The sequence below is a fragment of the Phyllostomus hastatus genome, unplaced genomic scaffold (genome assembly GCF_019186645.2).
Source record: "Phyllostomus hastatus isolate PE091 unplaced genomic scaffold, TTU_PhHast_1.1 phas_scaffold_28, whole genome shotgun sequence".
NCBI classification, from domain to species: domain Eukaryota; kingdom Metazoa; phylum Chordata; class Mammalia; order Chiroptera; family Phyllostomidae; genus Phyllostomus; species Phyllostomus hastatus.
Window position 1 is genome coordinate 8,174,318 of NW_025334022.1, and position 13,192 is coordinate 8,187,509.

The window sequence follows — 13,192 nt, forward strand, 5'->3', positions numbered from 1 at the left end:
AATTTAATGTAGTCCCAGGTGTATAGAATTACTTGGAGAAGGAAGTAAAGTGCAAGACAGAATATTCATTTATCAAATATTTACTGAATGCTTTATTACATCCAAGGCAGTGTGTTAGACATTGAGGGAACTATAAAGTGTTTGTCCCTAAGGAATTAGTTTGTTTAATATATATTTATTGGGTACTTTTAATGTGCCAGGCCCTGTTCTGTGCATAGAGGATACAGCAGTAAACAATCAAAAAACCCCTTTTCTCATGGAGTTCGAACTCTCAAACAACAAATATATAAATAAATAAAATATATAATCTCAAATGATGATAAGTGCTGTGGAGAAAAATCAGGCGAGGAAGTGGGATAATGTGCTAGGATGGTGATGGAGGGAAGCAGTATAATTTTAAGTAGGGTAGTTAGAGAAGGCCTATCTGGGAAGGTAACATTTAAGCAAAGACCTGAGGAAGAAAAAGGAATGAGCTATTAGATTATCTAATAATCAACTCATTAGATTAAAGCTAAGCATCCCTTTAGGGCAAACACTGGGAAATCTGATCCACAAACTCCCAGATGTATGTGTAAATAATCCTGTTATCCTTGTTCTTTTTTTTTCTCTCTCTAGATAGGTAACCAGTGGGGGAGGGGCTTACTTTTTAAGGGTAGGTGGGCCTTAGGCAATATCTACAGTTAGGTAGTCTTGAGTAATTTAGACAAAAACTGTTGCCAGACCTTTAAGGTTGGATGACCATGGACAAATTAGACCATTAGAAAACAGACAATGTGCATGGAGCAGGCATAAGGACCCTAAGAGGGGAATGTTTGAAAGGAGTGTGGATGAGTTATATGTAAATGGTGGAGTGTGTTCTGTAAGTTTGATGTAATTCAAAAGAAATGTGCTGAAATCCTTCTATATGGTAGGGCCTCTGGAGAGTGGGCACACCAGGGATGAATAGTACACAATTTTTTGCCCCTACCAGGCAAGACAGATACTTAGAGAAATAAGGTTAAGTATGGGGATGGGGTGTGAGAAATGCAATCAAGTTGAGGATTTGGAAGAGTCCTGCAGGGAATAGGCCTTGTAAGACTTAAGGACTACAACCTGGGGATAGAAAGTTTAAAGAATTTTAACAAAAACCCCAAGAGGAGGTGAGGTCCTCAAGGAAAGGTATGTTGAGGAGATGTTGAGAGCTCAAAATAGACATTGCCTGGTTGCCTCTCACAAGGCCCCAACTGGGAACCTGGCCCAAAACCCAGGCAGGTGCCCTGGCCAGGAATCAACTGCTAACCTTTCAGTTTGCAGACGGATGCTCAATCCACTAAGAAATCCCAGCTAATGATGGTCTATTTTATGTGTCAACTTGACTAGGCTGTCCAGGCTATTAAATCAAACACTAATCTAGGCATTGGCCATGAAAGTATTTTGCAGATGGGATTAACATTTATAATAGCTGTCTTTATGTAGAGGAGATTTTCCTAGATAATTTGGGTGGGTCTGATTCAATCAGTTGGAAGGGCTTAGAAGCTGAAATTTCCCTGAGGAAAAAGGAATTTCACTTATGAACTGCAATTTCAGCTGTTGCCAGATAATTCCAGCCTGCCCTTCCTGATGCCTTTTCCCGTGGATTTCAGACTTGCCTATCCAGCCCCCAAAATGGTGTAAGCCAATTCCTCACAATAAGTCCCTTAACGTACATCTCCTACAGGGTCTGTTTTTCTGGTTGATCCTGACCCACACAAAATCTGATTATGGAGAGCTTTGAATGCCATTTTCAGGGTGCTGAGGGCAAGGGCTAGAGTCTTGATGAGGGGAAATTTGATTCCTCAGCTGGAGAGAAAGGGAGTGGGAAAAGTACAAATTGTCTTGTTCTAGAAAAAGATGAAGAATGCCCTCTTGCCCATATTTCATATTTCCAATTACCTACAGAGCTCAGGGCCACTGGGAGAATTTTTAAAACACCCTCAACGTTGGAAGGGTTACCCTCACCCCCCTACCTCATAGGATAGTCTAAATTCATCCATTTGTTTAATCACTCATTTTTCCTATAGGCATTTCTAGGGCAGCAACTATGGGCACAGTGCTCAGCCTTCAGATTATAAGAGTGAATAAAACATGGCCCTTTTCCTCAAAAAGCTTTACAGACTTGTAAATGACTACCAGAACAGAAGAGAAAGAAGTCTTCCTTCTCTCTTCCCACTCCATGCAGCTCTAGAAAGTACAATAGTTGCAGCAAAATCTCCCTTTGCTGGGCCTGTCACTTCAATCCCAGTGCAGTGGGCTTCTTCTAGCATCACCTTTAACTGGCTGTACCTCTTTGTCATCTTCAGACAACTTTTCCTGCTCCTTCTGGATATTAACATTTTTTAAGACATTTTCTCTTTTCAGTCTCCTGCCTATGTCTGAGTTTTCCCTCTCCAAGCTTGTGTGACCTGTCCTCATTGTTCATAGCCCAACCTTCACTTTTTCAGCCAACAGGAGTTCAATGCCAAAGTGATTGTGGGTGTCTCACTTTTGTAAGCATATCAGAGGCATTTCAAAGGCCACCACAAAATGCATCACATTTGTAGAGACTGCCTGATGTACTGCAGCCCACATCCAGCTCACCAGCTCAGTTGTCCCTTCCATTGGGCCCTTGATTGCCAAAATCATGTTCTCTGTCTTCAGCAAGCATGTAAGCTCTTTTGAGGGTAGAGACCAGTTATCTGCCTCCTCCACCCTCTAGCACAGACCCAGCCTTGGAGTAGATGCATTTTACATGCTTAAGGATTTGACTTGAAATCTGGATTGACACTGAAGATGAATTAGGAGGTGAGTCAATGGCTTTTGAAAAGGATTCAGCTTTCCTTTGAAAGAGCAAAGGACACATATGTAAGTCATGATTTTATTAACATAACTGTATTTTATGACAAGTCCTGTTTCAGAAGATTTATCTAAGAAAGAAAAAGTTTGCTTCTTTTACCTTAATAAGCAAGAAGTAGCTGAACTCTTTGGATATATTTCATTTTTCTAGGGCTCCCATGAGTTGGTTTCCTGTGAATGTAGACTACTGTACAAGGTCAGTGTCCCAGGGGGCTAGAATCATCTAGGAATTTAAGAGATGGCAGATTTCAGCCTCACCTCCCCCCACCCCTACAGAAGGGAATTAGATGAAAACTGCTGGGCCAGGTGGACTTTTTGGTTTGTTCTGGTGTTTAACTTTCATGAGCTGGTGAGTTCTCCCAGTTTAATTACTGACTGAGTAGTATTTGGGTGATGATAAAACTACTTGCCTATGTTTAAAAAATCCTTAAAGAATGTAAAGAAAATGTGCCTTTAAAAAAAGCTAATAGGCCCTCTAGTTCAACCCAATCATTTTATGTAGCAAGAAACTGATTCTCAGAGAGGGGAAATGAATGCTCCAGGTCATACAGCTACAGCTAGTTCTTGGAAGAGCTGCAAGTAGAACAAAAACCCTTGTGTAGGGCTTATGCTTGCAGCTTTGTTACAGAGCCAAGCTAGCATGGGCTCAGGGGTGCAGAAACTGCAAGTGAAATTGCAGTCTCTCCATTGTTCAGCAGGGGGAAAATCTGTTTTCTATTTGGTTCTTTACATTTTTTTTTTCATATTCCTAGGGTCATTGTACATTGCTGTTGTGCCCAATTAAAAAGCTCCTGGTTCTCGCTTTCCTACCAATTCCTGCCCTTGGTGGCCAAGAGTCCTGTCATTGTCATATATCTTGTGTGATCTATAATTCCTACTAAGAAGCAGGAATTGTTACTTCCAAGAAACTGCAAACAGTTTGCCCATGTTAAAAATTTATCCTAAAATTTATATGAGGAAAAGAGGGAAGGCTGTGGGATGGAGTAATTAGGGTCCTAGAAAAAGGCAAAGAAGGCATATTACCTCAATGGCTTGGGCACTCCCCATTGGCCTAATACCATAATTGAAAAAAGGGATTTTCAACAGCCATGTTACCAAGGTCACACTGCATGTACACCAATTAAAAGATCAGATTCCTTGAATTATGTATTGGATAAGACTACATCTAACTTTTCAGGAAACCCTTTGTCACAACACAAATTGCTTTATTTGTTAATCAGATGACTGAAAAACTAACATACACCCATATTATCAGTCAGTTTTGTTTTTTTTTTTTTTTTGCTTGAGGCAAGGAAAAGGAAAAGAGGTTATTTTGAAGGAAGGGCAGGCTGAGAGGGTTGTCACCATATAGGGCATTGAGAAGGCAGAGGAATATATAAGGATCCAGGATGTCCTGGTGAGAAAGAGGTCGGAAAGGTAACCAGAGATTGGAAACCAAAGCCAATTTTGCTTTTTAAGCCATTCTGCCATAATCCTGGGAGCTGAACTCTCTTCCCTAAAGGTCTTTGAAAATCATTTCTCCTGCTGCCTTGAGCATACAGCCATAATTTGGCAAACCGCTAGGATGGGAATGGGATGCAAGTAGGATGCAATCACTAGGTACAGTAGATTGAACTCTACAGCTGTCATAGGGATGCTGACTAATACTTTGGAGCTTAAAGTCATTTCCTAAGAGCTCATATGATAGACCTTGGGTTGTCCCACATTTCTACCAAAGCACGTCTGAAGATAGTGAACCTGGATGCTGAACAGGTGGGTATGGGAATGTAGCCAGATGTATCAGTTAGGAGTCTCAAGTGTTTTTAAAGTGATATGTATGCTTTATATGGAAGGCAATTTCTGCATTCCTCTTTATATTTTTACATATAAATATTTAATGTATCATCTTCATAATAGTGCCCTTACAAATCTTTGAGAAAAATGAAAGTACATCAGGAGTATGGGCCACATCATAACCATGGCTTTTTGTGTCTGCTGGTACACTACCATGCTCCCTGGGAGACTTAGACCCCAGTTTGAGGAGAGTGGTATGGAGGGGCATACTTTTGATGGTGGCTTTATGGATATAAACACCGTACTCACAAACTCCATGCACATATAGTGCTTCACCCCTGGGTCCGAGATGTGTGTGGCACTAGGGAAGTCCAGTGGAGAGGTGTGTGTGTGTGTGGGGTGGCATTCAGGTGGGCTTGCAGTATCCCGTGCCTCACACCCCAACATTATCAATGACCTGTTACAACCCACCTGTTGCCTGGACCTGAAGCAACAATTACAGGTCATCTTATCATAAGTGTGGCTGCATCCATGCATGTTTCCAGGAGGAAGTGCTTCAAAGTTGGTGCTGGACTGAATACTGTGCAGTAGCAGTTCAAAGTCTGGGATGGGTTTGAAAACTTACCAGCTGTGTGACCTCAGGCTAGGGACTTAACCTCTCTAGGTTTTAGTTTTCTCCTCTGAGAAGTAGATATGATCACAGTATATCTCTCAAAGGACTGTTAGGAAGATAAAATGAGATCATGCCTGTAAAATTCTTTTTTTTTTAATTTTTATTTATTTATTAGAGAGAGAGAGAGAGAGAGAGAGAGAGAGAGAGAGAGAGAGGGAAACATTGATTTGTTGTTCCACTTATTTATGCATTCATTAGTTGATTCTTGTATGTGCCTTGACCGGAGATTGAACCTTGGTGTATTGGGATGACACTCTAACCAACTGAGCTACTTGGCCAAGGAATGTAAAGTTCTTAACACAGTGCCTGACATATGGTAAGTGCTCACACACAGTTGGTTTTGCTTATTTCAGGGTAGGGATAAACTTTTTTGTGTTGTGGAAGGCTCCCAACACAGTACAAATGCATATTCCTTTTAGCCAAAGCCATGAAAATAAGAATGAGGAATCACCACCGAGAGGGAAACAGACACCATGATAAGAAGGCAGGGAAGCTAAAACTGAGCTCATTCCTAAGTGGTATGTCCACAACTTGCCACTGGAAATGTCAGTGTGGGCACTGGAGCACATCCCCATGATGCTGGGAATGTGGAAAGCACCCAAGGACTGGAAATGAGGGTATGTGGGCATGGATGGGAAGGAGTAGCTAGATACACTGAAGTTAAATAAGTGGTTTTGTTCCTGTGTAGAGGTGGGCTTCCATAATTTTCACTTAACAGTGGCTTCCAGGAGGATAAGGCATTGGAACCAAGAGACCCACCTGGAGTCCAGGACATTTTGCCAGGGCCCAGGACTGAACCCTCAGAGATCATTTCTTTGCACTCCATGGAGGACCTCCTTCTTCTCACACACAGTCTGGCTTCCAGCCTACAGGATGGGGAATGGGATGCAGTTATTAATCCCATCCTAGTGGCTGCTTGGAGGAATTAAAGCCTAAGACATGACTTCATGCCCCTTCCCCATACTGGCAGCTGATCCCCCTTCCCGCCCCCGCTTCATGCCCCTTTAGCAGGAAATGTTCTGGCTGAGGCAGGTCCTTTCAATTCATTGCTGATGAAACTGCCTATTATTCACAGTACCTTGACAACAACTTGAAAAAATGTGACTGTGTCAGCACCACAGGCATCCCAGGCCCATTCCAATAGCATGGGCCCATCACCCTTTATTGGTTGAAATCAGAAAGGCATGCATCAGGCTCTGGGGGCTGGTGTCTGGTATGGGATGGCCAGGGAGCATCCACTTCAGTCTCTGGCTCAGACCAAAGAGGGCGTGTGGAAGATGCTGGTAGAAAAATGGCCTCTCCCAGTGTTCCTGGCTATTGAAGATAATTACTCTGGGTCCACAGAAAAGGAGATCCCTGGTCAGTTACCTCAGGAGAGTTTCTGAAGTTTTGTGAAAGTTATTGGTAAAATACAGCTGAGTCAGCAGGATGTTGAATGATGGACCCAACTCCTTATTCTTTGATAGGAGGTAGCAGCCTGCCTAGACTTGTCCAACTGCACTGCTCTGGATTAACCATTCCCAGAGAAGAAAGGGCTCAGAGAAGGTACAAAGGCCTGGGAGGGTTCTCTCATGACCATCATCTCAAGTCAACACTCATTCATTCAACAAATACTTATTGAAGACCTACTATGTGCCAGGTTCTGTATGGGTATGTACCCAGGTATAGAACCAAATACACATGCTTTCTGACTGTAGTGAGCTACCAGTGTATTACAGGGCCAAAGGGGGCCCAAGTGTCTGGACTGTCCAGTCAGGTGATTTTGAAGAGCAGCAGCAGGCCTCACTGTATACTGGCATTGCCTTTCACTTGAGCCAGACAGGATCCCTGACAGGTAGTTCCCAGAAGAGCTCTGCCACCAAGGCTAAGCCTGTCACCCCTGGTGGCCTCCTGCATGCACAGTGGAGCTCCGGTTTGGTGTTGGGGAACACACAAAGCAGCCTAGCCTGACTACACTGTCTCTCACTCCTCTGTGTTTTGCTTCCTTAACTGCTTTAGCCACAACTTTTGCAGACATGAAAAAATTCTGTGCTCAATCTTTGGGAGGGAATGACTAATCAGGGCCACTATACACGGTTGTGTATTATGTGCACCAGGCTAATGAGGTTAGCAGGGCTAGGTGGAGCTGAAATGACCAAGCCATGTGCCTGCAGAGCTAACATCACCCAGAAGGTGGTTTTCTTTTTCCTAATGCATCATTTGGAGTAGCAGCATTCAGCAGGGAGAAACCTTTTTTAGTTGGCACAAATGCACCTCATAGGCTAGTAAGGACCTGATATTACCAGAAAGAAATAAAACAACTGAGAAGCAAAATCATTTCTCACCATTAGGTTACTTGCTGAAAAGATGGAGAGGTCAGCCCTGCCTAGGGTCCTGTTGCTTCTCTCTTATCCACCCAATAAATTTCCAGCAGCTGTTGCAAGGGATTTGCTAACCTAAACCATAAGGCAGTTGGGCTATACTCTGAGGTGACGGGGCACCATTCAAAGGGAGAGGCCCCATTTCCTAATTCCATCCTGAGACCTGGCCTAAAACCCTGTCCCCTGTCTCCCAGGCCATCCAGTGAACTAGGCACAGAGCATATTTCTGCCTCCACTCCACCCCTACCCTCTTCAGCTCTGAGGTCACAGCCATGGTGGCCAGGAGAGCCAGGGGAAAGAGAAAGAAGTAGACAGTATACAACTCCTGTGACCAACAAGAGGCTTCTAAGAGGAGCAGAGGGGAAGTGGAAGGAACAGCATCCTTAGCTGCCATCACCCACAGGATCCCAGGTAGATGGGAGGAGAGAGACGCAGGGCAAACGCTCAGAGTGCTGCTGCCAACCAACAATTCAAGTATACAAGAACACCCACAAAGAGGCACCACCAAGGCTTATTGGGATAGTAAGATGAATAGATTTAATCATTCTTGTTTGAAAAACAAGACATAAATTAGTATATATAATTTATATTTTATGTAGTATATATACTATATACAGACATTAGAAAATGTATCCTCTCCATGAGGCGGAGGGAGAGGTGAAGGATGGTGGTAGAATGATACAAGCAGGGCCTGAGTGGCGAAGGTGCAGGATTAAGAAGTTGGGAGCAGAGGAAGACCACATCAGCACTCACACTTGCAATGGTCAAGAGGGAAATGGTTCCCCACTGGTTGCATCTCTGGCCCATTAAATAACTTGGTCCTGTGGGAGGAGAGACAAGGAAGGGGGAGGCTGGCTTCTATAGAAGAAGGTCCTGTAATCCTTGTTGGGAGGAATCACCACTCAGGGGGCTTTATTGCACTAGGGGATACCAAGGATGGGTAGGGATTAAGCACAGGGTACATTTTTATAAAACTCATGTAAGAATGGGAAATTTCACATGGGTATCTCATGTAATGATGATGAGAGGCAGACACAGGGTATGAGCATGTGGGAAATGGGGAGGTATGGAGAGGTGAATGAGAAGCAATCTATACAGAACATTGGCTTTCTTTGTTCCCTACAATGGGGCAATTGGTAGGGACTCCGTGTCTTCACTCCCAGGAAGGTCGTAGGGGGGCGGTGACGGCAGCAGTAGATGTGTGTCAAGGAAGATGCTAAACAGTGTGAATTCCCTTCCAGATGACTCCGGGGGGGCGGGGGAGAGAGAGAGAGAGAGAGAGAGAGAGAGAGAGAGAGAGAGAGAGAGAGAGAGAGAGAGAGAGAGAGAGGAGGGGAGGGGAGGGGAGGGGAGGGGAGGGGAGGGGAGGGGAGGGGAGGGGAGGGGAGGAGAGAGAGAGAGAGAGAGAGAGAGGGAGAGGTGCAGGACTGCACTTGGTAAGGCGCTCAGCTTCTTTTCTTAGAGAGACAAATCCACAGGGTCAATACACAGCCAAAAGCATATACTCAGGATTAACATATCACACTAGCTTCCAGCAGTTTAAGATATAGTCATCAATACCCCCATCCCCAAACCCTTTGCCCCCTCCCCCCACCCCCATCCCCAATCTGTAGCTAAGTGGACTCCTAAGGACAGTCGGTCTGGTACAGATATTAAGAGAGGAGCCGCATGCCTGCAGCCACAGCCCCTGCACTATGCTGAGCCAGGCAGTCTCTGAGGCCTGTGCTGGGTCTCCCTAGGGCAGACATTTTAACCAGGTACCTTAACTAGAATGAGTGGGATGATCCCAGATGCTTGCTCCCTAGTGGACTGAGCTGCCCTGCCCATTAGTGAGGGACAGGACACTTTGAGGATGGCTGGTGTGGAGCTACTAGGCCTAGGGGGCAAGGGCTCCCAAGTCTGCCAGCTGTTGGGCTGGCTGCAAACAGCCCTGTGTGGCTGTTTTCTGCAGGACTACCACCAGGGCATGAGCCCTCTGGGGTGGCTTCTGCCAAGTGAGTGTGAGCCCAGGGTAGATGGGCATATCTAGACATAGTACCCTTTCCTCTCCACTTGGCACAGTGACCTGCTGCTATTGCCACTGCTCCCTGGAGGGGAATAGATATCAGAACAAGCTCAAGGCCATCTGGCTGGCCTGCTTCAGGCCCTGGCTTCCTCATGCCAAAAATGGAGCAAGAAGTGAGCCTGATGTCAGCTCTCAGCCCTAGAGAAGAGATAAAATACAGCTCTGCAGAGGACATAGTGATGAGGGGCCTTGGCCTTCACAGTGACACCAAGAGGCCAGGGAAGGAGTAAGAATACCCAGGGCAGCAGCAGGCAGAAGACTTCAGGGATAGCCTCGATGCAGAGAGGTTTTTGCTCCCTGGAGACTGAGAGCTCTTAGCCCCTTACAGGCCCAGCAGACACATACACTCACCACAGAATGCAAGGACCACAAAGCTCAAACCTGGTGCTAAGACTAGGGTAGGGGGGAGGCCTGGGTATATGCCCTACTTAATAAGGGTTTTTAAGGAGTGGGTGAATGTGCTCATAACAGTCGCTGAAGTTGGGGATCCTGGTGGGTGCCCTGTGGCCACCCCTATAGCTGTTGCTGCCTGCTGCAGCTGTTGTTGCTGCTGCTGCTGCTGCTTAAGATTCCGGGCAGTGGACTCCTCAGCAGCACGCAGCAGAAAGGTGTAGTTCCTCACTACCTCTTCTACCTTGGCTAACAGCTCTTGGCGCTGTGCCTCAGAGCGCACGATGAACACCAGCCGCACAAAGGTCTCAATGAGGCTGCTCAGCACCTGGAAGCTGCCTGTGATAGCTGCCAGCATGTGAGTTGGGCTTTTGTCCACGTTGGCCACTCGGCGGCAGGAAGCCCGGAGCTCTTTGAACTTCAGAGCCAGCTCGAGTTTGTACTCAGATATCTGGGAGACATAGGGCTTGGGGGCGCGGGCCTCGGGGCTGGACACACACTGCCGCAGCACTGTCAGCAGCTCATTTGTGTCCAGCCGGGCAGCCAGGAAACCGTCAGGTAGGCCATATGCATGGGCCCGCAGGGCATTGATCTTGGCCAGGCTCCCCTCGAAGGTGGACACCCGAAGGTCAATCTCCTGGGTGTGGGAGGCCTCAGGGTTGCTGCTGCTGCAAGTGGTGGCATCTAGCACCTGGAGGGTCCTGCTCACTACAGGTACTGCCTTCTCATCCAGCTTCATGCCAGGTAGGATCTTCATGGGGATGGAGTAGGAGAGCTCATCCTTGCCATCGCTGGCATCATCTGCCATGTCACATTTGCGGTAGTAGAAGCAGTAACGGATAGAGCAGCACTTGCTGCTTTCACTGTCCTCGTCCAACTCGTTGGGCTTCCGGTATACCTCTTCTGGCAGTGAGAACATAGCCATCTGTCTGGGGCCTTTGGTCTCAGGGGCAACTTGGACATATGAAGGGTCTCCCAGGGTTGGTGACTCCAGACGCTTGCTTTTCAGACCTAAGCCAAGGGGGAGGCCTGCCTCTACCTCCTTGGCCTCCCTGGGTAGCATGCCCAGGGGTGGGTGTGGATAGACATCCAAGGTCAGTGAGGCCCTGTCACCCTGGTCCAGCTCACTGATACTGTAGTGGTGCATCAGTTTTCTGTAGTTGGGAGCTCCCAGACACTCGCCTCCCGAGGCACATGTGGTCAGGCACGAAACACCGCTTTCAGGATCTGATCGGCACTCTCGGGATTCCAGGCTGGTGGAACGGATGCGCTGGACATTGGTGGGACTGCTGAGGCTCAAGTCTGGGCCCACTTCTGGCTGCCTCTGGGTAGGCAAGACCTTGTCCTTCTCCCTCCCTTGGAGGCCAGGCAATGGTGTCTGGGGCGCCTGTGGCCAACCCCCCCGGCACATGCGCTTGCAATCACAACTGCGTCTTTGTTCACGGGACATGCCAGGCCCCTGCTGCAAGGGGCTGCTGCGCAGCTGGCAGCTGCAGCGGCCTGGTGCTGGGGGTTGCAGATACTCAGTGCCCGGCAGCTCCCCCTGGCCTGGTGGCTTTAGAAGTTCCTCAAGGAACTCCATTTCATACTGTTTTACCTTTTGCAGCTGGGCCTGCCGCTCATCAGTCTCCTTCTTCTGGCGGGTTGGGAAGGTGGCAGAAAATAAATTGCGTAGCCGAAAAGGACCTCGAGATGATTTGGGCTTTGTGGGGCCTTCAGAGGTCATTTGGGCTCCATCCAGGGTTGTTTCAACCTTCCTAGAGGGCATGGTGCTCACCTGACGGCTGGTGACTTGGGGCCTCAGTGGGCTCTGACCTTGAGGGTGGCAGCTGGGGCTCTGGTCTCGAGACTGGCTGATGTGGCTGTGGCTTTGTGGCTGGAAGGTGGGGCTGTGGCTTCGTGACTGGCAGCTGGGGCTCTGCAGAGCCATGGGGTAGCCAGCTCGGGAAACTAGGCTGGGCTCTTCAAGCTTGCTGCTTTGGGGTGTGCTCTCCAGCTGCCCCTTCTCCCCTTGGCTGGAGCCAGTGCCCTGCTTGTGCAGCAAAGGTTTAGCACTGTCTGGCCCACCCTTGCCTGTCACTTCACCCAGGGCTGTAGCTTGCTTGCTCACTGACTCTCGATTTGCTCTTGAAAGATAGCTTTTGGGAGGAAAACTTTGAATAGGCAGCCTGTCCTCTTGTGGGGAAAGATGCAGGCTGTCAGCCTGGCTGCCTGTCGGTGTTCTGGGGCTGGAAGAGATCTGTGGGCTCAGCTGCTGCTGGGAATTCCGTGGCATCTCTGGAGCAGTAGGACTCATTTTGAATTTAAGATTCTTATTGGCACTGCTGCTCATCATGCTGACCTCCGGCCTTCCCACACTAGCCTCAGGCCTCCCCATGCTGGCCTCCAGCCTTCTTTCCCCACTGCTGGAGGGATTGCCCAAAGCCCCACCAGGGGCAGGTAGACTCTTACTGTGAACCACCTGCTGTAGGGCAGCTGAGATGATCGCTGGGGTCACACTGCTGTTTGGGTCCAGGATAAGCTTGGGGCTCAACCTGACCTCCTTTGGCAGGTTCTCCCTTAGCTCAGAGACCTGCTCTTCACTGAAGGATGGCATGGCCGCCCTTAGAGACATCTCTAGGCCTGTCCTAGTGTGCCCAGTCCCTTTGTCCTCAGGAACTGGGGACAGCAGGCTCAGATTCTTCTGCTCACTAAGCTGTGGGGACAGTGCTGGGTGCACTGCCAGGGTGTATGTTCGCTCTTGCTGTGACTGGGCCTCTGACTGGGGCAGCTTCCTCCGAGCGCCAGTGGGGCCAGGACTCTGGCCTGTGACAGCTGGTTGGAGGGATGGGTTGGGATCCGGGCGCCCAAGAGAGTAAGGGGCTGTGAGAACAGCCTGGGCTGCACAGCTCTGGATCCGGAAAGGCAGGTCTTTGCGGGTCAGGAGACTGTCTTTGTTGAGGTGCTGCGCCAGGAAGTAGGTGGTGTTCTGATGCTTCATGGCAGACATCATCTCTGACATGTCTGTGAGCTCTGAAGAGTTGGTTTCATGGCCTGAGTCCAGCGATGATTCAGGGGTGATTGTGGCCAGCACAATCAGAC

At 47.9% G+C, this 13,192-nt stretch overlaps 1 protein-coding gene across 9 annotated transcripts in view; it reads right to left on the minus strand.

Annotated features, from left to right (window-relative positions):
• Positions 1-9,274: 9,274 nt before the first annotated feature.
• The window catches only part of FRMPD3 (FERM and PDZ domain containing 3), a 160,847-nt gene continuing 156,929 nt past the window's right edge, over positions 9,275-13,192 (minus strand). For all 9 annotated transcript variants that reach the window (XM_045817685.1, XM_045817684.1, XM_045817683.1 and 6 more), the window contains one exon: positions 9,275-13,192. In XM_045817685.1, the coding sequence (XP_045673641.1) occupies positions 10,146-13,192 (3,047 nt within the window). In that variant the 3' untranslated portion in view covers positions 9,275-10,145.